The following is a 25,076-nucleotide window of genomic DNA, read 5'->3' as shown; positions in this document are numbered from 1 at the left end:
ATAGGTAAGGGGTGTGGGTGGGTGAAGGTGACCCAGGGGACTCACCTGATGCCTCCCCTGGAGGTGTTGAAGGAGAGGGTGGTAGCTCCCCTGCGCCAGGTGACGGGGCCAGGTGGGAAGGGCACCTGGTCGATGACACACTTGAGTTCTATCATACTGCCGCTGTTGTAGTGTTTCTCTCTGACCTCCTCACCTCTCTCGTCCACCACCCGCGCCCTCGGCTCTGTGAGAGTGTGCAGGGTGAGAGCTGAGAAGTGAGATAGTGAGAGAGCTTTACAACTGACTACCGTTCAAACTTAAAATACAAATTTACTCTTTCAGGACGATGATTTAGGCTGTAGCTGTGTGGGAGTGTGACACCGTTGAGGTTCCTTTGATTCACAATTTTCAAGTCACGTGATAAACTACGCTAAAACATGACAAACTAATACTAAAACATTTTAACGAGATAAAACCGCGCGGTGATGTTCTCGTTAAACCATTTTTCTAATTCACACTTGTGTCTTTCAACTCTTTGCTGTGAAGAGAAAAATTACTAAATAAGTCCTCAGTATGCCAAAGGCTTTCGCAAAATTCTTCACAGGATCGAGTCATAGAAATTCTCAAACTAAAATCGCCAAGTATCGCGATCAAAGAGATGAGGAAAAGAAGAAGAAAAATATATTTGTTTATAAAAGAGTAAAAAGAGACGGAAAAAGAAGAAAAGAAAAAAAAAGAAACAGATTAGGAAAGAAATATTTAGAATGGGATGAGAAAAAAAATTATATAAACCTGCAACTGAGGGAAACTACCATGAAACTCTTGAAACTTTCTGAGAGACAGATACATACAGACAGACAGACAGACATATGCAAGCACACACACACACACACACACACACACACACACACACACACACCATTTGAAAGAGACATTTTTTTTCCAATCAGCATCACAGGAAAAACACGATGGACAAAGGTTCATGGTGTCCTCACTCGTCACTATCACGTCAACACACCTGGACCATTATATCTCACGTCGTCGTAACAGCCAGGTGTGTGTGTTCATTAGACATGACTCGCCTCAACAAGCAGCTCAGAGCAAAAGTTGAAAGCAAACTCTGGCATAAAAGTTAACTCCCTGTATGACCTAAATTCTCTATGTCATGACAGACGATGTGTGTGTGTGTGAGAGAGAGAGACAGACAGACAGACAGTGCGAAAGAGACAGAAGAAAACAGACAGGGTAAGACAGATATATAAAAAAATACTGAGAGAAAAAGAGAAAGACGGAGAAAGAGAGAAGGAGAAAGAAAGAGGGGAGGGAGAGAGAGAGATTGAGAGAGAGAGAGAGAGAGAGAGATGCAGTTTTTATTTTTCGTAAATATTATATGTGGAAAGTAACACCCAAATATAATCCTAACTCACGTCTGTAACTCTCAAGTAACACTAAGATAAACCTTGTAACACTTAAGTAACATGAAAATATACCCATTAACACCCAAGTAACACCAAAATGGACCCCGTAATACTCAATTAACAAAAAAAAAATTAACTTGCAAGTTACACTAAAATAAACTAAACATTCAAGTAACACCAAAAAACACCTTGTAACACTTAAGTAACACTAAACTAAACCTCGTAACACTCAAATAACACTAAAATGAATCCTGTAGCACTCAAGTAACACTAAAATGAACACTATAACACTCAAGTAACACTAAAATGAACCCTGTAACAATCGAGTAACGCTAAACTAGACCCTATAGCTAAAGTAACACCAAAATAAATCCCGTAACGCCAAGACGTAACAGGAGGAAGGGTCAACTCACCTGTTACACTGAGTGTGACGTCCATGATGAGGGGGGGCGTGGTGGCCACTTGACAGCGGTACTCCCCCACGTCCTGTGTTTGAACGTTTCCTATGACCAGCTGCCAGCGCTGCCATCTGTCTCCTGCCTCGTGCACTAGCCGGTACCTGTCTCACAACGTAACAGTTTAGGTTACTATGAGTTTTAGTGTGTGTGTGTGTGTGTGTGTGTGTGTGTGTGTGTGTGTGTGTGTGTGCAGGTGGGTGGGTGGGTGAGTGAGTGTTCGTGTGGGTGGGTAGGTCAGCTGTGGTATCAAGTTAGCTCAGCTGTGGAGAGACTTGTCTTACCCCACAGCAGAGAATGACTTACCTTCCACATATATAAACCCCAGCAGCTCCCGACCTCATAAATTACGTCATTATGTCTTCAAGTGAGGTCAGAGGTCACGCTCACTCATAAAACTCCGCCTCAGGAGAGTAAACGTGACAAGTCAACATATTTTCCTCAAAATATTTTGCAGAGGGTTGGTGTTAGTTTTACCTGGTATAGAGAGGAAAAGGAGATATATTTGACTAGAATCTTTCAGTTTTTCCCATTTCAGTTTCCCCCAAAAATGTGGAAAAGGAATATTTCCAAAATGGGTGTCCATTATGGCTGAGGGTAAAGGTCTCCCGGGAAAGTTAGGAAGGCATCATGACTCCCGTTCCACTGGCAGTATTTCTCCGCCCTCAACATTACGCCGCAAACGTTCTCAGTTTAGTGACTCGCAGCCATGATAAATATCTAAAATGTTCAGCTGATCGTGAAACGTTGGCAGCCTCGGTCAGCAGCAGGACGGTAGATATCTGGGGGTCACGAGCACCCGGAGGTCGGAGACAGACAGACAGACAGAGAGATGGATAGATAGATAGATAGACACAGACAGACAACAGATGTATAGATAGACACGGACAGAGAGACAGACAGACAGACAGAAAAGACATCTCACTAACAGAATACATACACTTAAGATTTTTTTTACACATACAAGCAGTTCAACACCAACATTTCCTACATCATGTACCATCTTTATAATATTTCTTATACACAAAAAAAGGACTAAAAGTTAACACTGAACTGACCTACAACAAGACTGGGACCACTCAACACTCACACTGCCACCGTAAACATTAATTAATCTCACCAGGTGTGTTTATAGGTGTTGGTGTGGTTACCTGTATTCCTCTTAACACATTTCACTTGATGTTTGTGTTGGGGAAAATATTACAATGATAGACCAGACGATGATGTTGTGTTGTGAGTGATGTTATGGTGTCGGTGTGTTGTCGGTGATGTGTTGTGTTGTGAGTGATGTTATGGTGTCGGTGTGTTGTGGGTGATGTGTTGTGTTGTGAGTGATGTTATGGTGTCGGTGTGTTGTGGGTGATGTGTTGTGTTGTGGATGATGTGTTGTGTTGTGAGTGATGTTATGTTGTGGATGTTTTGTTGTATCGTTGTGTTGTGAATAAGGTTGATATTGTGGTGTTCGTGATAGTGTGTTTCGATTGATGTGTTGTGAGTGATGTCGTATTGTAGCTAACACCGTGTAGAGGAGCGCCGTGATAGGGACCCGTGTAAATAAAAGAGGAAAATCTTAACCAAATTGACGTATTTCCAACATTTAAAGATAGTTGCTGTTTATTGGTTATTTCGAGACCACGCCAACTATCAACGTTACTGGATACAACATTACTTTTCTTTTGTTTTAAGGTTCGCCGATTCGTTCCCGGGGCCCTCCTAGTTCACCTCAGCTCTAAATGACGATAGAATGAAGTACCGGTCATATTTTCTCTTTGTGTATGTTACCGAAGGATTAGTAGTCAGTGTGCTGTATCCGCATTGCCCCTAAACGAATCGTCGGTCTTATTTGATTCGCTTTGGATTGCTTGAAGATTAACCACCCTCACGTTAACCTAATCTAATTAACCTAACCTAATCAACGTAACCTAACCTAACCTAACTTAACTTAATTCTCTCCCAGGCAGCATTAGGGAATTTAATCTTCACGCGAAATAAACTTAAGATGATCCCAGAGAAGTGATAAAGTTATCTTGGTCTCCGTCAGTAACTACCGAATGATGTAGTTTTGATAGTATTAGAAAACTTCATAAAGTTTAACAAAAACAAAAGAAAAGAGAAAATACTGAGTTTCTTTTTTTAATGTTTTTTTTTTATCTTGTTGCTGCTGATAATTTGAGGTTTTGTTTGTGACAATAACATAAATACCGATAATAAAAGTTACGAAAGAAGTTCGGGAAAAGTACCAGCCAAAAATAGCCAAAAAAACTAATAGAAAAAGTTTGGTGGTGTAAACTTGACCCACAATGAGTAGTAATTAGTTGAGTAATTGTGAAGGGTGGCGGGGGTGTGATAGCGGCCGTGTTGGAGCTTGGCCAGTGGTGAGGCGAGGCATTTCTGACAACGTGCCAAGTGGTGTTGCAAGAAAGTGGAGGTCCACTAACTTCTTTTATCTGGTTTTGTTGAAGTTTGGGTCGTATTTAGGGAAGGAGGAGGAGAGCGACCACCGCCCTAGGCTACTCTTAATACACCTGTCAAATTATCACGGAGAAATTTTTGCGCAGAAAGTTATCGGAGGAGATGTGTGTGTGTGTGTGTGTGTGTGTGTGTGTGTGTGTGTGTGTGTGTGTGTGTGTGTGTGTTGGGGGCGGAGGAGCTATGAGGCAGACGTGTATCATCCCTCACAAACAACTTAACTCTAAAAAAATTCTAGTAACATTTCCATAAAAACAAACACAAACAGGTACACGCACAAATACACGTACGAACAAGTTTACAGGTACAGGTACACATGCATCAATATCCACACGGTGTGAAAATTGGTACCGTAAGGCTGAATTGATGGTGTTTCAGGGACAGTGAGAATGTGAAACACTACAGAGTAAACTTTTTTCCCCAGTACACGAAGAGGCAACGTGACCAACACTACACTCGACAGACCTTTATTTCACAGATGAGTGGACTGTTGATACCCAGAGATCGAACCAGTGACCTTTAGGACAGGAGATGAGCGTTGTATCCACTCGGCCGCCGCATACATACATTTTCATCATATGTTAACTAACTATTTTTCTACAATCACAACGTCAAATTAAGTCACAGAGAAGTGATTTACGTCTATGTCATCTGAGGTAATTAAAAAAAAATGCATTATTGAGACGCGAGAAGAGTATTTGATCACGTAATCTCAACTCAGATCCGCGTAATTTACTTTTTTCAGTCAAACGCAAATGTTAATCTGAAGAACAAATACATATAATCCTTCTTGATAATACAACCCCAACTTTCTTATTGACTCTTGTAGGAGAACTTTGTGTACATAGGTTAAGTATTGAATTATATTAAATTTTTAGGACGTAAGTCTTCTATTAATTGCATAGATGTGTATCTATCTATCTATCTATCTATCTATCTATCTATCTATCTATCTATCTATCTATCTATCTATCTATCTATCTATCTATATATCTATCTATCTTCTGTCTGTCTGTCTGTTCTCCTGATCCTCCTCCTCCTCTCCTCCCTCTCCCTCCTCCCTCCCTCCCTTCCTTCCTTCCTTCCTTCCTTCCTTCCTTCTTTCCCTCCACCCACCCATCTCCCTGTTGCCCCTCTCTTCCTCCTCCCTTCTCACCTCCCCTCACCCCAGGCCCATCTTCCTGTCGTCTTTAACATAGGTGTGTGTGTAGGTGAGGAGCTTCACCTCGTCCACCTGTCGCATCCATGACACCTGTAACATATAACACCTGCTGTGAGTACTCTGGAACATCTGCTTTAAGTACTCAACACATTTGTTGGGTAGTACTCTGGGACCTTCGTATACTACGACATACAACTGACGTACACACAATACACACACACACACACACACACACACACACACACACACACACACACACACACACACACACACACACACACACACACACACACACACACACACACACACACACACACACACACACACACACACACACACACACACACACAAAACAAAAAAACACACAACAACAACACACACACACACACACACACACACACACACACACACACACACACACACACACACACACACACACACACACACACAAGACAGATCCACTATTCAGTCAGATAAATATTTCAGACATTGTTTTCACAACCTGGTTCTAGCGCCCTGTATAATGCCTCCATGTTAACTTAAGTGTAAATCTTTTTTAACATGTAAATCAAAGACTCCCTCGGGTGACCTCCATAGTTTACTCTGACCTCTGTTTTATTTACATTTTTATGGGTTATTTACATTTACATTTACATTAGAGTTTAAAGGTAATGTTTTTGTTTTTTTTCGTTGTGTTATTTGTTTGTTCTGTTTTGTGGCAATGTGGTGTGTGGTGTGTGGTGTGTGGTGTGTGGTGTGTAATGTGGTGTGTGGTGTGTGGGTGTGTGTTGTGGTGTGGTGTGTGTGTGTGGTAGGTGTGTTTTTATGTTTATTTTATTTTCCATGTTTTGCTTTATTTGTTTTTGTTCTTATACAGTAAAGCATCGTTTGTATACTAGTGTTTTTAGAAGCCACACACACACACACACACACACACACACACACACACACACACACACACACACACACACACACACACACACACACATCTGTGTACTAAATAGGCCCCATAACACATCTGTGAGGGTACTACACCACGTGAGGCCTCATAACACCATCTGTGGGGAATTACTACACCACGTGAGGTCCCTCCTAACACCATCTGGGAGGATTACTACACTACGTTTTGCTGTTCAACACCTTCATTAATCTGTATGTTCACTGTGTTCCTTTACCTTTCTCTAATGAAGGCTTTTGTTAAACCACCAATGTATGTAATAAGTCATTTATGCTAATGTATATTTTCAGCCTTCGGGCTGCAGAACTTCAATAAACCGTTAATTATTATTATTATTATTATTATACACACACACACACACACACACACACACACACACACACACACACACACACACACACACACACACACACACACACACACACTTTATTTACATCCATTTGTGAGTTGAATGTGAAACGATTTGTGGCGCTAAAGGAAAATGAAAGCGGATTATATTTTCGTTTTGTGAGATGAAGACTAAACCGCTTGGGGTAACACTAAGATAGGAAAGATATTGTATATCTCATTGTTGTATAGCTCAAGGTGAGGTTGGTACGAGTTGATACCTGTGAGTTAACTAATACCTGTGAGCTAATTAACACTTGTGAGCTAATTAATACCTTTTGAGTGAGTAAACATCAATGAGTTAATTGCCTATGAAGTAGTATAGAGCTAATCACTGTTTCTATAGGTGCTATGGTGGGCCTTCAGAGTTATAAAGTGATGTAAATAGCTCATTGAATTTTCAGATGTATTTATATGAAAAAAAATCGGTTGCACCATATATGTGCTACAAGTGACACGATAAACAAATGTACCTCTATCCTGCCGTGCTACAAATTGACACGATAAACAAATGTACCTCTATCCTGCCGTGCTACAAGTGACACGATAAACAAATGTTCCTCTATCCTGCCGTGCTACAAGTGACACGATAAACAAATGTACCTCTATCCTGCCGTGCTACAAGTGACACGATAAACAAATGTTCCTCTATCCTGCCGTGCTACAAGTGACACGATAAACAAATGTTCCTCTATCCTGCCGTGCTACAAGTGACACGATAAACAAATGTACTCTATCCTGCCGTGCTACAAGTGACACGATAAACAAATGTTCCTCTATCCTGCCGTGCTACAAGTGACACGATAAACAAATGTACCTCTATCCTGCCGTGCTACAAGTGACACGATAAACAAATGTTCCTCTATCCTGCCGTGCTACAAGCGACACGATAAACAAATGTACCTCTATCCTGCCGTGCTACTAGTGACACGATAAATGTACCTCTATCCTGCCGTGCTACTAGTGACACGATAAACAAATGTACCTCTCTCCTGCCCGTGCTACTAGTGACACGATAAACAAATGTACCTCTATCCTGCCGTGCTATTAGTGACACGATAAACAAATGTACCTCTATCCTGCCGTGCTACAAGTGACACGATAAACAAATGTACCTCTATCCTGCCGTGCTACTAGTGACACGATAAACAAATGTACCTCTATCCTGCCCGTGCTCTAAGTTCCACAATGTAAACCTTTTGTTCCACGCATCACTCGTCATATAATTCATGGTGACATTTATTTCATTGTTTTGCACTGTATTTTGCTCAGGATATTCCACAACAGCGAATTTATTTATTTTTTCTTTTTTTTTCCGTAACATTCTTTCGTATTTCATCCATCCACTATACATGTAAATTTCCTTTCTGTGGTGTCTGTGTTGCACTTTAACGTTCATGCACGCACACACATATACATATACACACAGGCACGTTATACATACTCTACCAACTTGCATTTGCATACACTTGCATACCATACCCCACACACACACACACACAGATACACACACACACACATTATCACAAAAAATGTTCCTGAGTGGTTGTGATAGTATCGAGACTTTGAGGAGGTTAAAGAGGCAATTGATTCCGGCGGAGTAAGAATAATGGGCGGTGATCTCCAGGTAAAGTTAATGGTTTCATCAATAGTTTTATAGAAGGTCAGCTGCGGTGTGTTAAGTTTAGTGTTCCTAGGTTTTATGTTTCCTCTTCAACGATTGGAACGAGACACACACACCCACACACACACACACACACACACACACACACACACACACACACACACACACACACACACACACACACACACACACACACACACACACACACACACACACACACACACACACACACACACACACACACACACACACACACACACACACACACACACACACACACACACACACACATACACAAAGAAGGAAAGTAAAAACACCGATACCAAACAAACAGAAAGAAATACAGTACAGTGAAAGAGACAGGCAGAGAGACAGATAGATAGACAGGCAAACAGATAGAAAGAGAGTCAGCGAGAGAAAGAATAAGTGAGATATACATTAAGAGAAAGAGACAAAGAGAAACAGACGAAAAGAGACAGTGAAAGGAAGAAACAGACAGACATACGGACGCAGAAAAGGAGAGACGGGGAGACAGACAGACACAGAATTAGAAAATCCATGTTTTATAAAATCCTTGTGAACAAATTAATTTTTTTTGTCTTTCTCTATGTTCACTAAGTAATAGACTCTCTCTCTCTCTCTCTCTCTCTCTCGTGGTAGATTACTGTAAACAACGTGTGTTCGACGTATGGTAGACTGCTAATCAACTTCTGGTGTTCAGAGAGTAATGTACAGTGTTTATTGGTGTTCAAAAAGTAGTGTTCAACATATAATGGTGTTCAAAGGGTAGTGTTAACGTATAATGGTGTTCAAAGGATAGTGTTCAACATATGATGATGTTCAATGTATAATGGTGTTCAAAGTGTAGTGTTCAATTTATAATGGTGTTCAAAGTGTTCAAGGATTGGTTGCGACACACACACACACACACACACACACACACACACACACACACACACACACACAAACTCAATACCATCGCCAATAATTAGCGTGTGACCGATTCATTAAAGAGACCATCCATTAAGCGACTCAGGTGAATTGTTTAAAGATGCCTACCTCCTTCTTCCTCTTCCTCTTCCTCTTCCCAAACTTTTCTTCTCCTTCTCTTCCTCCATCTTTTCTTCATTTTTCTTCCTCCCCTTCTCTTCCTCCTCCTCCCCTCCCCTCCTCGTCCTATTCCTTCTCTTCCTCCTCCCCTCATCCTCCTCCTCCTCCCTCCTCCTCCTCCTCCTCCTCCTCCTCCTCCTCCTTCTCCTCCTCCTCCTCCCTGACTCACCGACGCATAAATCTTGTGAATTTTTTACTCATTGAAGTAAGTTATGAGTCTATTGATTCACTGATTCATTCAAGAGGTCATTAGTTTTATGCCAGAGTGAGTCATTTAGAGAGGATATTTAGTACTAGTGACTCATTGACTCATTTACCCAACACTAGTGACTCATTGATTCATTCACCCAATACTAGTGATTCATTGATTCATTCACCAATAACTAGTGACTCATTGATTCATTCACCCAACACTAGTGACTCACCGACTTATTCACCCAGTCCCAACCACCGACTGCTCATTCACCCAATACTCACCGACTCATTGAGAAGATCATGCACGGTACACTCCAGAGTGGCTGTATCACCCAGGAACACCTCCCGGGTACTGTTGTTCAGTTCAGTGGCTCGGGCGTCTCTTCGTGGTGGTGGTGGGTGTGATGGGTGTGGTCGTAGTGCGCCTCGGACACGCTCACGAATCTCTGGGTCTTCACTGGCAGGGGAGGCTTATTCGACAGCGAGGATATCCCACCAAGCTTACTGTCCACGGTGGCTCCTGCAGGCGAGAGAGAGAGAGAGAGACAGGGAGAGACTATGTTAAAATCAAGGTATCATGTTGTCTTTTGTAGGGATAGATAGAGAGGGAGGTGGAAGGTGAACTGGGGTGGTTAGAATGGGAGAGAGAAGAGGTAGGGAGATTACGAGGAGAGAAGAGTGGGGAGGTAGATATATCTGGGTTTTAGGCCTCTTGTTCACAGATTAGAAAGGGAGAGTGGGGGACGGGGAAAGCCAGGAATGCATCGCCAACGGAGAAAAAGAGATAGACAGAGAAAGTGAAAGAAGAGAAGCCAGGGTTATAGCCTCTCTTGTAAGTAAGACAAGGAAAGTGAAAGTAAGTCTGGGAGTGAAGATTTCTCCCGTAGTTTAGAAAGTGAGAGAACATTAGGAGAAAGTAAATCCCAATGTGCAACAGCTAAACCACAACTAACACAACACACACCTAACACAACACACACCTAACACAACACACAGCACACAACACACAGCTAACACAACAGACACCTAACACAACACACACGCTTACACAACACACACCTAACACAACACACAGCTAACACAACACACAGCTAACACAACACACACCTAACACAACACACACCTAACACAACACACAACTAACACAACACACAACTAACACAACACACTAACACAACACACAACTAACACAACACACTAACACAACACACAACTAACACAACACACAACTAACCAACACACAACACACAACTAACCTTACCACTAACACAACACACACTAACACAACACACAACTAACACAACACCACCTAACACAACACACCTAACACAACACACTCTTACAACACACAACTAACACAACACACAACTAACACACACAACCAACACACACACCAACACAACACACACCTAACACACACACTAACCAAACACAACACACAACTAACACAACACACACCTAACACAACACACAACTAACACAACACACAACTAACACAACACCACTAACACAACACACAGTTAACACAACACACAACTAACACAACACACACAACACACAACTAACACAACACACACCTAACACAACACACACCTAACACAACACACACCTAACACAACACACAACAACACAACACACAACTAACACAACACACACTAACACAACACACAACTCAACAACACAACACACACCAACACAACACACAACACAACACACAACTAACACAACACACAACTAACACAACACACACACCTAACACAACACACACTAACACAACACACAACTACACAAACACACACCTAACACAACACACTAAACAACAACTAACACAACACACAACCAACACAACACACCCTAACACAACACAACAACACAACACACAACTAACACAACACACACCTAACACAACACACAGCTAACAGCTTATAACTAACACACACCTAACACAACACACAACTAACACAACACACAACTAACACAACACACTAACACAACACACAGCTCACAACACAGCACAACACACCTAACACAACACACACCACACACAGCTAACACAACACACAGCTAAACAACACACAACACAACACACAACAACACAACACAAACTAACACAACACACAACTAACACTCCACCTAACAAACACACAACTAACACAACACACAACTAACACAACACACACCCTAACACAACACAACAACACAACACACAACCAACACAACACACAACTAACACAACACACACCTAACACAACACACAGCTAACACAACACACAGCTAACACAACACACACTAACACAACACACAACCAACACAACACACAACTAACACAACACACACCTAACACAACACACAGCTAACACAACACACAGCCAACACAACAAACAGCCAACACAACACACACCTAACACAACACACAGCTAACACAACACAGCCAACACAACACACAACCAACACAACACACAACTAACACAACACAACTAACACAACACACAACTAACACAACACACAACTAACACAACACACACCTAACACAACACACAACTAACACAACACACAACTACACAACACACCTAACAACAACTAACACAACACACACAACTAACACAACACACAACTAACACAACACACAACTAACACAACAATAACCAAATACAACACACAACCAACACAACACACCTAACACAACACACACCTAACACAACACACAACCAACACAACACACAACCAACACAACACACACCTAACACAACACACACAACACAACACACAACTAACAACACACACAACACACAGCTAACACAACACACACACCTAACACAACACACAACTAACACAACACACACCCAACATAACACAGCTAACACAACACACACCTAACACAACACACAACTAACACAACACACAGCTAACACAACACACAGCTAACACAACACACACCTAACACAACACACACCCAACACAACACACACACCTAACACAACACACAGCTAACACAACACACAGCTAACACAACACACACCTAACACAACACACACACCTAACACTCAACAAACACCCAAAAACACACGAATGATTCTCTGCCAACAGGAAGCGACATAGCTCCTCTCTCTCCGCCTCAGTCAACAAGGAACACACCTTCCCTCGGTACACCTGTTTATGAGTGGCAGGTACAAACAAACAGGCCACAAGTATCAAGCTTCCCCCAGCACACATTAGGGCGCCTCATAACACTAAAACACAACATTCTGTTTTTGTCTTTAATATTGTGAGTTTCTTCGTTCATAGTTACGTGGTTTGATTTCTGTTTTAAAGTGAGTTAAATGTCTGTTGGTTCCTCAGGTGTGGTGATGTATTGATTATAGTGTTTTTTTTTTTTTGTTTTCGTGATTAAGATGATTGACTTGAAGGAGAGGTGTTCATTCGTCAATCAGGTGATCCATTACTTATTTATGTAACTTTTATCATCTGTGTTGACTGTATATTTCATCCTCTGGCTGCCATGTTCTGTAAATAGACACACACACACACACACACACACACACACACACACACACACACACACACACACACACACACACACACACACACACACACACACACATAATAACGCTTCTTCTGTGTTTATCGTCGTAATATAAACTGCCTAGAGGCGAGATTATGTCGCTTATAGCCCTATTACCCCTGAAGCTCGGAGTGTAAATATTGTTGTCTTTTTTTGTCATTTCATTTCCTGTTAATTACGTTTAATAATCTCTCTCTCTCTCTCTCTCTCTCTCTCTTTCTCTCTCACCTAAGGCTGGTAGCAGGAGCAGGAGGCAGCTCAGTGGTCGGCAATGGTCGGTCATCTCTCTGTCCTGGGGGAAGAGAATACAAACTTTCAGTGGAATTCTCAACAACAAGATTAGAGAGAGAGAGAGAGAGAGAGAGAGAGAGAGAGAGAGAGAGGAGAGAGAGACTCATAATTAACAATAAAATTACATAGATAAATAATAAAACATAAATAAAGAGAATAGTGTTTATATTTTCACTGTCTTTTAAGAGGGGACATAATCTGTATGGCTCTCTCTCTCTCTCTCTCTCTCTCTCTCTCTCTCTCTCTCTCAATAGTAATCTGGATCTTAGACCATTACCCCTTAGTTTTAATTGCTCAGTAAACGTAAAGGTTGTTGGGAAAACAAGACTTCTCATTATTTCATCTACGATAACATGTGACTCATCTCCCTGTAAAAATAATGATCGTCTGTTGTTATTCCTCTGCCTTTTCTATGAGGAATTTTGACTTAAAAACAAATTATAAAACAGCTAAGCAGATTAAATTTATTTTACGATCGATTTAATAGACGAACATGAGACTCCTGTAAGTTAGAAACGTAAATTATTCAGGTCCTAATTTGGGATTCTCAAATGATCTTGAAGTAAATTTTTCTCGTAAAAAAAAATAATAAGTCAAATTTTCCCATAACTGGAAATACTACGTCACCTATGGAACCAAAACTAACCTGAGACTCTACCTTAACTAGAAACTTAGCACCAGTTATTGAGAGAGAGAGTGACAGTGTTGTTGTATCTTTGTTGTCCCAAATGGTTAGTCAGGCCTCGAGACTCATTATCAGTGCACACGTCGGAGATAACCTGCACTGAAGTCTAACTGAGGCAATGCGATACTCAATCTCCAGGTGGATTTATATCAAGCTGTACTGTAGGTCCGGGTTGTAATAATTTACTTCACGTTACAAGAAGCTTTTAGCAAATCTGTTGAATCAGGCCAGGTACCCAACTGCCTCCAAGACTGAGCGCATTAATCTTGCAACGTACCTGCAGAGCTACTTTCTGATTCAGCTGTGGTGGGAATTCTCAGCTGCGTGGCCCAGTTAACGCACCAATTTTAGCTGCGTGGCTCAGTTAACACATCAATCTTAGCTGCGTGGCTCAGTTAACACACCAATCTTAGCTGCGTGGCTCAGTTAGCACACCAATCTTAGCTGCGTGGCTCAGTTAACACATCAATCTTAGCTGCGTGGCTCAGTTAACACATCAATCTTAGCTGCGTGTCTCAGCTAACACACTACTCTTAGCTACAGGCGTCAGTTAACACAACACAACTCGCTGTGATGAGGAAAATAATAATAATTTCTGGCTTTTTCGTTATAGTAAGATTAACATTAATTAGTGTTTACAGATGGCTCCCCTCTGTAGGTCTGTCTAAACTGTCTGTCTGCCTGTCTGCCGATCTCGTGTCTTTGTTACATTAGCGGAAGTTACCGTCACGGACAAATGTTCATAGACACCGACTTGGAAGTATATGGGCATAGAATATCTAAGCTTTTGAGTGAGGTTTCATAAACAAGTTGTTTGTTTACCAACAGATGGCACGCTTGTCTTTGTAGTACGAGTATTTAATGTGTGGCGGGGGGGGGGGCTTGTAAAAAGTACCGGACTTTGTTACTTAAGTAAAAGTATTGTTACAGTAGCAGAATTTTACTCAAGTAGAAGTAAGAAAGTATCTCATTCATAAAGTACTCAAGTACTGAAAGTAAAAGGTAACAACAAAATTATTGTCTGAAAATATATCCATCCAACACTATGATCACTTTCTTCCGTATCCACACAGTCATCGACGACGTGGACTTATGGTCCTACAAAATGTTGTCTCTGGGAGCCGGGACTCATTAATGGCTGCTATGTCGAGGCTATACCTAGCCAGCTCTTTTGCCACAAGGGCCGTTCTTCTTTCAGGACGCTCATTTGTGCCAGTATCCAGAAGGGTCCTGACATTCCTTGCAGTGACCATAAGAGGTTGTTCAGTTTGTTTGTGGTTTCATGTGTGATTGTGATAATGTTTTCGACCAGTCAGGTTGGTTCTTTAGGCAGGCTATGTTTAGGGCACCATTTCTAGCCCCCTCCCCATGTGGGGTGAGCAGAGTGGCTCCTCGAAAGGGCTGCTCAGTCATACAGACAGAACCGGATTGCATTGCTGCCTAGATCCCAGTGCATAAACGACCATCTTATCTGTGCCGCCCATGTGCAGAGTTGTGACTAGAGACTCCCGGCAGTCATCTCTGCATGTTCCCGTCTCTACTTGTCTGTGACCATAGGACTTTTGGGGGGATAGTGTTTTGATGATGATGGGAAGTATGATGAGCTGGATGTTGGCTTCTCGTGAGTTTATTTATTTGGTGAGGCAGGAGAGCAGGCTACAACCACACATCTTGGCTCTCCCCTTTCCTGATCCAGTGGTGCAGGTATTTGCAACAACTAGGGAGAGAGTTGCAATGAACTGCCGATAGCCCAGTTTGTTGGGTTTCGCCTTAGTAGCCTGTCTATGTTGCATTGCCTTCATCCGTTGGTGTAGTCGTTGGGTTCCAACATTGGTCACCTCTTCCGCCTATACCGCCATTGGGGTTTTATTGGAGCTCCGTAAGCCTGATGCGGGGTGCCACCGCAGGTTTTTCGTTCAGGGTTTACTCCCGTAGCCTTATTCCTACCAAGGTTAATCCGCAAGGGAGCAGGGAGCAGGGGAAGACTTACACGAGGTTGCTTCCCTGTTCGCCACGAGGGCTAGACAGCGGCGGTAGTTGAAAGCGAGAGGACGCAAGCAGTGCCTGCACCTTAACACTAGACGCAATACACCACTACACACACACACACACACACACACACACACACACACACACACACACACACACACACACACACACACACACACACACACACACACACTTTTGAACTATAAGTCTCCACAATTTCCAACACCAACAAGGCTCTCTGTTGTACACAAGTAAGCCTTCCTCCTCTCCCTTTCTCCTTTATTTAAGTTTTTATTTTAATCTCCTCTTGTGTCTTAAAGTCTTCGCGTCTTGGTTAGATAAAATGTATGTTTGTGTGTTTATGTTTTTTGTTTGTGTATTGTTTTCCCAGGAGCGTAATCAATTTTATGAATAACGAACGTAGGGAAATCGAGAGTTAATGTCACAAAAATATTTTAATATCAAGTCCTTCAAGTTGGAATTTAAATGTTATCTCAAAGACTTTAAACAAAAACAAATGAATGATGATCTTTGTTGGAAATGTTGATATACTTCATACATTTTGTGTTATGGTGTGGGGTTCCAGTAATACGCGAGAGGCAGAGGCTATATAAACACTTCAAAAGGACTGACTAGAAGCTGTTTGACGCCAGCAGGGAGGGAGAGAGGTGGGGGGGTTTGCTGAGACACACCTAAAGGAGAGAGAGAAAGAAAGAGGAGGGAAGGGAAGGAAGAGAGGAGGAGGCAAGAAACATTAACTCAGCCCATCATCACTACCACCACCACCACCAGAACTACCACCACCACTTTCCCAACGCCCTCCCTTTCACACACACACACACACACACACACACACACACACACACACACACACACACACACACACACATCCTCCAGTTTCCGTCTCCACCTCCTCCGCTGACTCAAGTCCCTCAGAGTTCCTGCACACGAGCTCCTCAGTGTTTACACAACATTCATATCCAAGCTCACCTATGCCTCCCCACCTGGTCCTCTCCCTAAATGCCACACAACGTAAACACCTAGAAAGTGCAAAGAGGGCATGCAAGATTATTCTCCTTCCTACTCCACATATCAAGAAGCGCTCAACACACTGACCCTTTCGACTCTCACTGACCATCACCACGACCTCATCTGCAAATTTGGTACGAAGCTTCTACACCATCCCCGACACCGGCTCCTACCACCTGAGATCCCTTGTCCGAGAATTGCTGTTCGACACCACAACCGCATCCAGCCCATACGTGCACGAACTGATCGCTATAAGAACAGCCCAGTCCCAACCATTGTAAAAATTATCAATAACTTGTAATAAATCAGTGTATTCACTCCCAGTAAACACTGCTCCTTACACTGTCACTATGTTGAAATGAACTGTAGTTTGAGCTTTTCCCATCTAGTTATTATATGTCTTATTTGTGTCACTTATGTTACTTGTATATTATTTGTAATTCGTAACCCATTCCCCAAATATGTAACTGTATATTTTCAGCCTTCTGGCTGCCAAGCTCTTTCAATAAACCGTTAATTATTATTATTATTATTATTATTACTACACACACACACACAGACACACACACACACATGTTTTAGATCCTCCTCCTCTTCCTCCTCCTCTCTCACTTTATAGGCAGCTCCTCCCCACAAGATAAGGTCATATTGATTCCCAAAGTCCAGCCAATCTCCAATTTTGCTGGGCCGACTGTTTGATCCTCCCTATCTCATTCACCCAGCAAACCTTATTTATAATTTGTATTCTTATTTGTTTATGGTAATGAAGCTAGCGGAGATCCTCTCCCCCACACGCATGTAAACACTAGTAAACTATCTTAAACACTGGAATATCTGTACAACAACAAATAAGGACATATTCACGTAGTCAACATAAACGGTGGTTTGTGTAAACAAGGACATATTCACGTACGTCAACATAAACAAGGAAGCACTCACGTACGTCAAGGCAAACAAGGACATATTCACGTACGTCACCATAAACAAGGACACATTCACATTCGTCAACATATATACACACAAAAACACATACATACGTAGACACACAGACACGTACGCACAAGAACAAAGTGTTTATAAAGTTCGTTCATGTGTATATTTATCCTATAATAATGTAGTATGTATGTGGGATATAAACAGTTTTAGGACAATACATATTTAGCTTTGGGTCATAACTACAGTCTTTCTTCCTGACACAGTACAAGTTAGTGGAGCAGTAAGTAAACATGGCAGGATAACACCGTAGACTTCTGGTTAGGTACTGTGACTCTCTAATTGAAATATATAACAAATGTTTCTTTTACCCTAAAGTTAAGTCAATAATCTAATTTGTGTAACATGACAAGGTACACACACACACACACACACACACATACACACACACACAGAACAGCATTGAAGAGGACATTATAATCCAGAGTGACTGAAAAGCTTTGTATTAATAATGACAAGCAATATGACCAGGAATAGGTTGGCTTCACAGTAACTTTATCACAGTCTAATATATCAGTCTTGTTCAGAGGTTCACAGGTAGTTGTGTACGAAGTGCTCTGGGTGCACGTTTACCAAAGTGCTCTTGGGTGCATGTGCACTGAAGTGCTCTTGGGTGCATGTGTACCGAATGCTCTTAGGTGCATGTACGAAGTGCTCTTTGGGTGCATGTGTACCGAAGTGCTCTTGGTGCAAGTAACGAAATGCTTTGGTGCACGTGTACCAGTGTTCTGTGCATGTACCGAAGCGCTCTTGGGTGCATGTACCGAAGTGCTCTTGGGTGCATGTGTACCGAATTGCTCTTGGGTATGTGTGACCGAAGTGCTCTAGGGTGTAGTGTACCAGAGTGCATTGGGTGCAAGTGTACTGGGTGCACGTGCGAAGTGCTCGGCATGTGTACCGAAGTGCTTTGAGTGCATGTGTACCAAAATGCTCTTGGGTTCATGTGTACCGAAGTGCTTTGGCATGTGTGAAATGCTTTGGGTGCATGTGTACCGAAGTGCTGTTGGCACGGCACCGAAGTGCTGTTGGGTGCATGTACGAAGGCTCTTGGTGAATGTATACCGAAGTGCTCTTGCGCATGTGTACCGGCGTTTGGGTGCATGTGTACGAAGTGCTCTTGGGGGCACGTACCAAAGTGCTCTTGGGTGCATAGCGTTTGGCATGTGACCGAAGTCCTCTTGGCATGCGGGGAAGTGTTTTGGGTGCATGTACCGAAGTGTTTTGGGTGCATGTGTACCGAATTGCTCTTGGGTGCAAGGGCACCGAAGTGCTATTGGGTGCATGTGTACCAGAGTGAATTGCAAGTGTACGAGGTGCTCTTGGGTGCACGTGTACCGAAGTGCTCTTGGTGCATGTATAGTGCTCTTCGGTGCATGTGTACGAAGTGCTATTGGTATGTGTACCAGAGTTCATTGGGTGCAGGCACGAAGTGCTCTTTGGTGCATGTGTACCGAAGTGCTCTTTGGCATGTGTACCGAAGTGCTCTTGGGTGCATGTACCGAGTGCTCTTGGCATGTTTAATGAATTGCTCTTGGTGCATGTGTACCGAGGTGTTTTTGGGTGCACATGTACAGAGTGCTCTTGGGTGCATGTGTACCGAAGCAAGTTTTGGCACGTGTGCACCGAAGTGCCTTGGGCATGTACTGAAGTGCTCTTGGTGCATCGTGTACGAAGTGCTCTTGGCATGTGTACCGAAGTGCTCTGGGTGCATGTGTACCGAAGTGTTGTGGGTTCATGTGTAATGAAGTTTGGCACGTTTACCAAAGTGCTCTGGCATGTGTACCAAAGGTTTTGGGTATGTACCGAAATGCTCTGGGGCATGTACCGAAGTGCTCTTGGGCATGCACCGAATTGCTCTTGTGTAAAAGCGCCTTTGGGTGCATGGCACCGAAGTGTTCTTTGGGCATGTGTACCGAATTGCTCTTGGGCATGTGTACCGAAGTGCTATTGGGCATGTGTACCAGAGTGAATTGGGTGCAGGTACCGAGGTGCTCTTGGCACGTGTACCGAAGTGCTCTTGGGTGCATGTGTCAGTGCTCTTCGGTGCATGTGTACCGAAGTGCTATTGGGTGCATGTGTACCAGAGTTCATTGGCATGTGCACCGAAGTGCTCTTGCGCATGTGTACCGAAGTGCCTTTGGCATGTGTACCGGAGTGCTCTGTGCATGTACCGAAGTGCCTTTGGGCATGTACCGAAGTTTTGTGTGCATGTACCGAAGTTTTGGCATGCACCGGCGCTCTGGGTCCATGTGGTACCGGAGTGCCTGGCATGGCACCGAAGTGCTCTGGCGCATGGCATCAGCGCTCTGGCGCGCACCGAAGCGTTTTGGGCATGTAATGAAGCGTTCTTGGGTTAACGTACCAGTGTTCTTTTGCGCATGTAAACGAAGGTTTTGCGCATGTGTAACGAAGTGTTTTGGGGGTGGCATCGAATTGCGTTCTTTGCATGTGTACCAGGGTTATTGTGTTCATGTGTACTTGCGAAGTGGCGTTCTCGCATGTGGGATTGAAGCGTTCTTTTGCGCATGTGACTGAAGTGCTCTGTGCATTTAGTGCTCTTTTGGGTGCATGTGTACCGAGTTGTTTATGTACATGAAACCAGAGTGCTCGGTGCATGTACCGGGGTGCTCTTGTGCATGGACTAAGTTTTCTTGGCATGCATCAGCGTTTTGGCGCATGTGCACCGGTGCTTTGGGTGGTGCACCGAAGTTCTTGGCGCATGTGCACCGAGTGCCTTGCGCACGAAAATGAAGTGTCGGCGTATGGACTGGGTGTTTGCGCACAGTGAAGTGTCTTGGGTGCAGCACCGAATTGTTCTTGGGTGCATTGGGTGGGTGTATGGCCAGAGTGCTTTGGCAGTGTACCGAGGTGCTCTTGCGCATGGCACCGAAGTTTGTTTGTCGAGCACTGGTACCGAAGTGCAGGGTGCATGTAACGAATGTTTTGGGTGTAGGCGTTTTGGGCGCATTGTGTACCGAGTGCTGTTTGGTGCATGTGTATCGAAGTGTTGTTTGCGCATGGGGTGTGGGACCGAAGTGTTTTGGCATGTGTACCGAGGCGTTCTTGCGCGCGGTGGTAATGAAGTTTGGGCACGTACCAGCGTTCTTGGCGCATGTGGGTTGGTGACCGAAGTTTTGAGTAAGTGTAATTGAAGTGTTCTGGCACGCACCGGAGTTCTGGCATGTAGCCGGTGGTCTTGAGTGCATCGTGGGAAGTGTTCTTGCGCATGTGCTGGAGTGTTTGCGCACGTGTAATGAAGTGTTCTTTGCGTATTGTGTCAGTGCTCTTGTGCATGTGTACCGAAGTCTTTTGCATGTGTACCGGAGTTCTTTTGGGCATCGTGCATCAGCGTTCTTGGGTACCGAAGCGCTCTGCGCATGGGTATCGAAGGCTCTTGCGATGTACCGAAGTGCCTTGGCATGAGATCGAACTGTTTTTGCGTATGAATGTAGGGGCTGGCTTTGGGCGCTCAGGTATTGACCGAAGCGTTTTGGGTGGGTACCGGGCGCTCTGGCGCATGGCATCGGCGTCTTGCTGCATGAGTATTGGTTGCGCGTGCACCGAAGTGTTCTTTGCATGTATCAGCGTTTTGGGTCGCGTACCGAAGTGTTTTGGTGCATGGCTATGAGCGTTTGCACGCAGGTGGCGTTTTGGGTGCATGTGTAACGGAGTGCTCTTGGCGCATGTGTAACGAAGTGCTCTTTGGCATGTGATCGGGGCGTTCTGGGTGCAGGTACCGAATGTTTGGCACGTACCGAGTGCTCTGTGCACGTGACTGAAGCGTTTTGGTGTATGTGTACCGAATGCTCTTGGGGTGTACCGGTCGTTGCACGGTACCGAATTGTTTTGGGTGGTATTGCAGCCTGGTGATAGTATTGAAGGTTTGAGTGCGGTACCGAATTGTTTTGTGCGTATTCAGCGTTTTTGGGTGCATAAATTCGGAGTGTTTCAAGAGTCGTACCGAGGTGCCTTCGGAACGTGCCGAAGTGTTCTTGCGCATGGTGGTATCGGAGTGCTCTGGTGCAATTTATCGAAGGTTATTGGCGCATGTACCAGAGTTCTTGGCATGTAACGAAGGTTTTGCGCATGTACTGGGCGTTTTTTGCGCATGCGGTAACGAAGTGCTCTTGAGTATGGGTACCGAAGTGTTTTGGCATGTGTACCGGCGCCTGGCATGGCACCGGAGTGTTGGGCGCATGTACCGGAAGTATGTGGCAGTACCAATGCTCCGCACGTGGTCGAGGGGCCTTTGGCATGTACCGAAGCGTTTTTGCGCATGGGGGTGGTGTGTAATGAAGTGTTTGGGTGCATGTGACCGAATCGTTATTGGGTGCATAAAACCAGAGTTCATTGGGTACGTACTGAAGTGTTCTGGGATGTAACGAGCGTTTTTGCGGAAAATTTTAGTGTTTTGGGTGCATGTAATTTGCGTTTGGGTGTGTAGGGGGTGTTTTGGGTACGTCAGAGCGTTCTTGGGCGCATGTACCGAGGTGCTCTTGTCGCGGGCACCGAAGTTTTGGGCATGTGTAATGAAGGCGTTTGGTGCATGGTACCGAAGTGCTCTTTGGGCATACGAAGCGTTTGCGCATAGGGTAATCGAACTGGTTTTGGGCGCACGGTACCGAGCAGTTTTGGCGCACATGCACCAGAGGCTCTGGCGCATGCAACCGAAGTGCTCTGCGCATTGCACTGGAAGTGCTCTTGCGCATCGTGGCACCGAAGGTTTCAGCATGTAAATCGAAGTGCTCTTGCGCATGTGTAACCGGCGTTGCGGGCATGTACCGGCGTTCTTTGGCACGTTTACCTGTGCGTTTCTTTGGCATGTACCGGAGCGTTCTTGGGCATGTGACACCGAGGCGTTTGCGCATGCGCACCGAAGCGTTTTGGGTGCATGTGTACCGAAGTGTTTGGGTGCATGTGTACCGAGGTGTTTTGCGCACGTAAAATAGCGTTTTGGGCGCAGGTACCGAAGCGCTTTGGGTGCATGTGTACCGAATGCTCTTTGGGTGCATCGTGTAACCGAAGTGCCTGCGCATGTGTACCGAAGTGCTCTGGCGCATGTGCACCGAAGGCTCTGCGCATGTGTACCGAAGGTTTTGTGGCGCATGTGTATCAACTGTTTGGGTGCATGTACCGAAGTGCTTTTGGCATGTGTACCGAGCGTTTTGCGTACAAATGAAGTATTTTGGTGCGCATGTGGCATCGAAGTGTTTCTGGGCGCATGTGTACCAGATCGATTGGTGCACAGTACCGAAGGCGTTTTTGCATGTGTACCGAAGTGCTCTTTGCGCATGGCACCGAAGCGTTTCGGGTGCGTAACGAAGTGTTCTTGGGCATGCACCGAGTGCGTTCTTTGGGTGCATGTAACCGAAGTGCTCTTGGGTGCATGTGGAATCGAAGGTTCTTTGCGCATCGTGGCACGAAGTGCTCTGCGCATAGTGTACCGAAGCGTCTTTGGCGCATTGCACCGAAGTGCTCTTGGCGCATGTGTACCGAAGTGCTATTGGGGCATGTGTACCGGAGTTCATTGCGCATGGTACCGAAGTGCTCTGGTGCACGTGTACCGAAGTGCCTGGGCATGTGTACCGAAGTGTCTGCGGCTGTGTACCGAAGTGCTCTTTGCGCATGTACCGAAGTGCCTGCGCATGTGTACCGAAGCGTTTTGCGCATGTGTACCGAATTGTTTTGCATGAAATGAAGCAGCCTTGGGTGCATCTGTACCAGGAGGCTCTTTGGGCATGTGGGTACCGAAGTGTTCTTGGGCATCGTATCAGTGTTTGCGCACGTGTACCGAAGCGTTTTGCGCATGTGTACCGAAGTGCTCTTGGCGCATGTGTACCGAAGCGTTGTGGGTGCATGTACCGAAGGTTCGGCGCATCGCCACCGTGCGTTCTTTTGGGCGCATGTGCACCGGAGCGTTTTGCGCATGTGTATCGAAGTGCTCTGGCGGCACAGGCACCGAAGTGCTCTTGGGTGCATGTGCACCGAAGCGTTCTTGGCGCATGTAATCGAGACGTTTTGGTGCACGTGTACCGAAGTGCTCTTGGTGCACGTAGCAATCTGCGCTCTGGTGCATGTACCGAATGGTGCCTGGCATCGTGTACCGAAGTGTTTTGGGCGCACGTACCGCTGCGTCTTGCGCATGTGGGTACCGAAGCGCTCTTGGGTGCATGGGTACCGAAGTGCTCTTGGCGCATGGGCACCGAATTGCTTTGGGCGCATGATGTGCTCTTTGCGCATGTGTACCGAAGCGTTTTGCGCATGTGATCGAAGCGCCTTGGGTGCATGGGTACCGAAGTGCTCTTGCGCATGTGAGCGATTGCGCACGGGCACCGAAGTGTTTTATTGCAGACACGAAGCGTTTCTTTGCGCATGTGCACGAAGGGTTTGGCATGTACCGAAGCGTTTTGGTGCATGTACCTTGAGTGTTTTTGCGCATGTGACCGAAGCGTTTTGCGCATGTACCGAAATGCCTGCGCATCGGTACCGGTGCTCTGTGCACGGCACCGAAGCGTTTGCGGCCAGGCACCGAAATGCTCTGCGCTGTGTACCGAAGTGCTATTGGGTGCATGTGTACCAGAGTTCATTGCGCATGTGGCATCGAAGTGCTCTTGTGCACATGTACCGGGGAAGCGTTTTGGCGCATGTGTAATCGAAGTGCCTGCGCATGTGGGTACCGAAGTGTTTTGGGTGCATGTGTACCGAAGTGTTTTGGGTGCATGCTGTGGTACCGAAGTGCTAGCAATACGTAACCGAACCAGCTAACATCA

At 44.6% G+C, this 25,076-nt stretch overlaps 1 protein-coding gene across 1 annotated transcript in view; it reads right to left on the bottom strand.

Moving 5' to 3' along the window:
• LOC121855915 (obscurin-like) overlaps positions 1-25,076 on the bottom strand; it is a 65,448-nt gene that overhangs the window by 8,834 nt on the left and 31,538 nt on the right. Inside the window, exons 2-6 of the mRNA XM_042351112.1 lie at positions 13,548-13,611; positions 10,040-10,277; positions 5,503-5,573; positions 1,811-1,956; positions 46-223 (exon numbers count right to left, since the gene is read on the bottom strand). Coding sequence (XP_042207046.1) covers positions 46-223; positions 1,811-1,956; positions 5,503-5,564 — 386 coding nt within the window. The 5' untranslated portion in view covers positions 5,565-5,573; positions 10,040-10,277; positions 13,548-13,611. The remainder of the gene's footprint in view (positions 1-45; positions 224-1,810; positions 1,957-5,502; positions 5,574-10,039; positions 10,278-13,547; positions 13,612-25,076) is intronic.

This window comes from Homarus americanus, unplaced genomic scaffold, assembly GCF_018991925.1.
Source record: "Homarus americanus isolate GMGI-L3 unplaced genomic scaffold, GMGI_Hamer_2.0 scaffold1024, whole genome shotgun sequence".
NCBI classification, from domain to species: Eukaryota; Metazoa; Arthropoda; class Malacostraca; order Decapoda; family Nephropidae; genus Homarus; species Homarus americanus.
The sequence above is the reverse complement of the archived record's forward strand: the minus strand, read 5'-3'. Positions and strand labels throughout refer to the sequence as shown.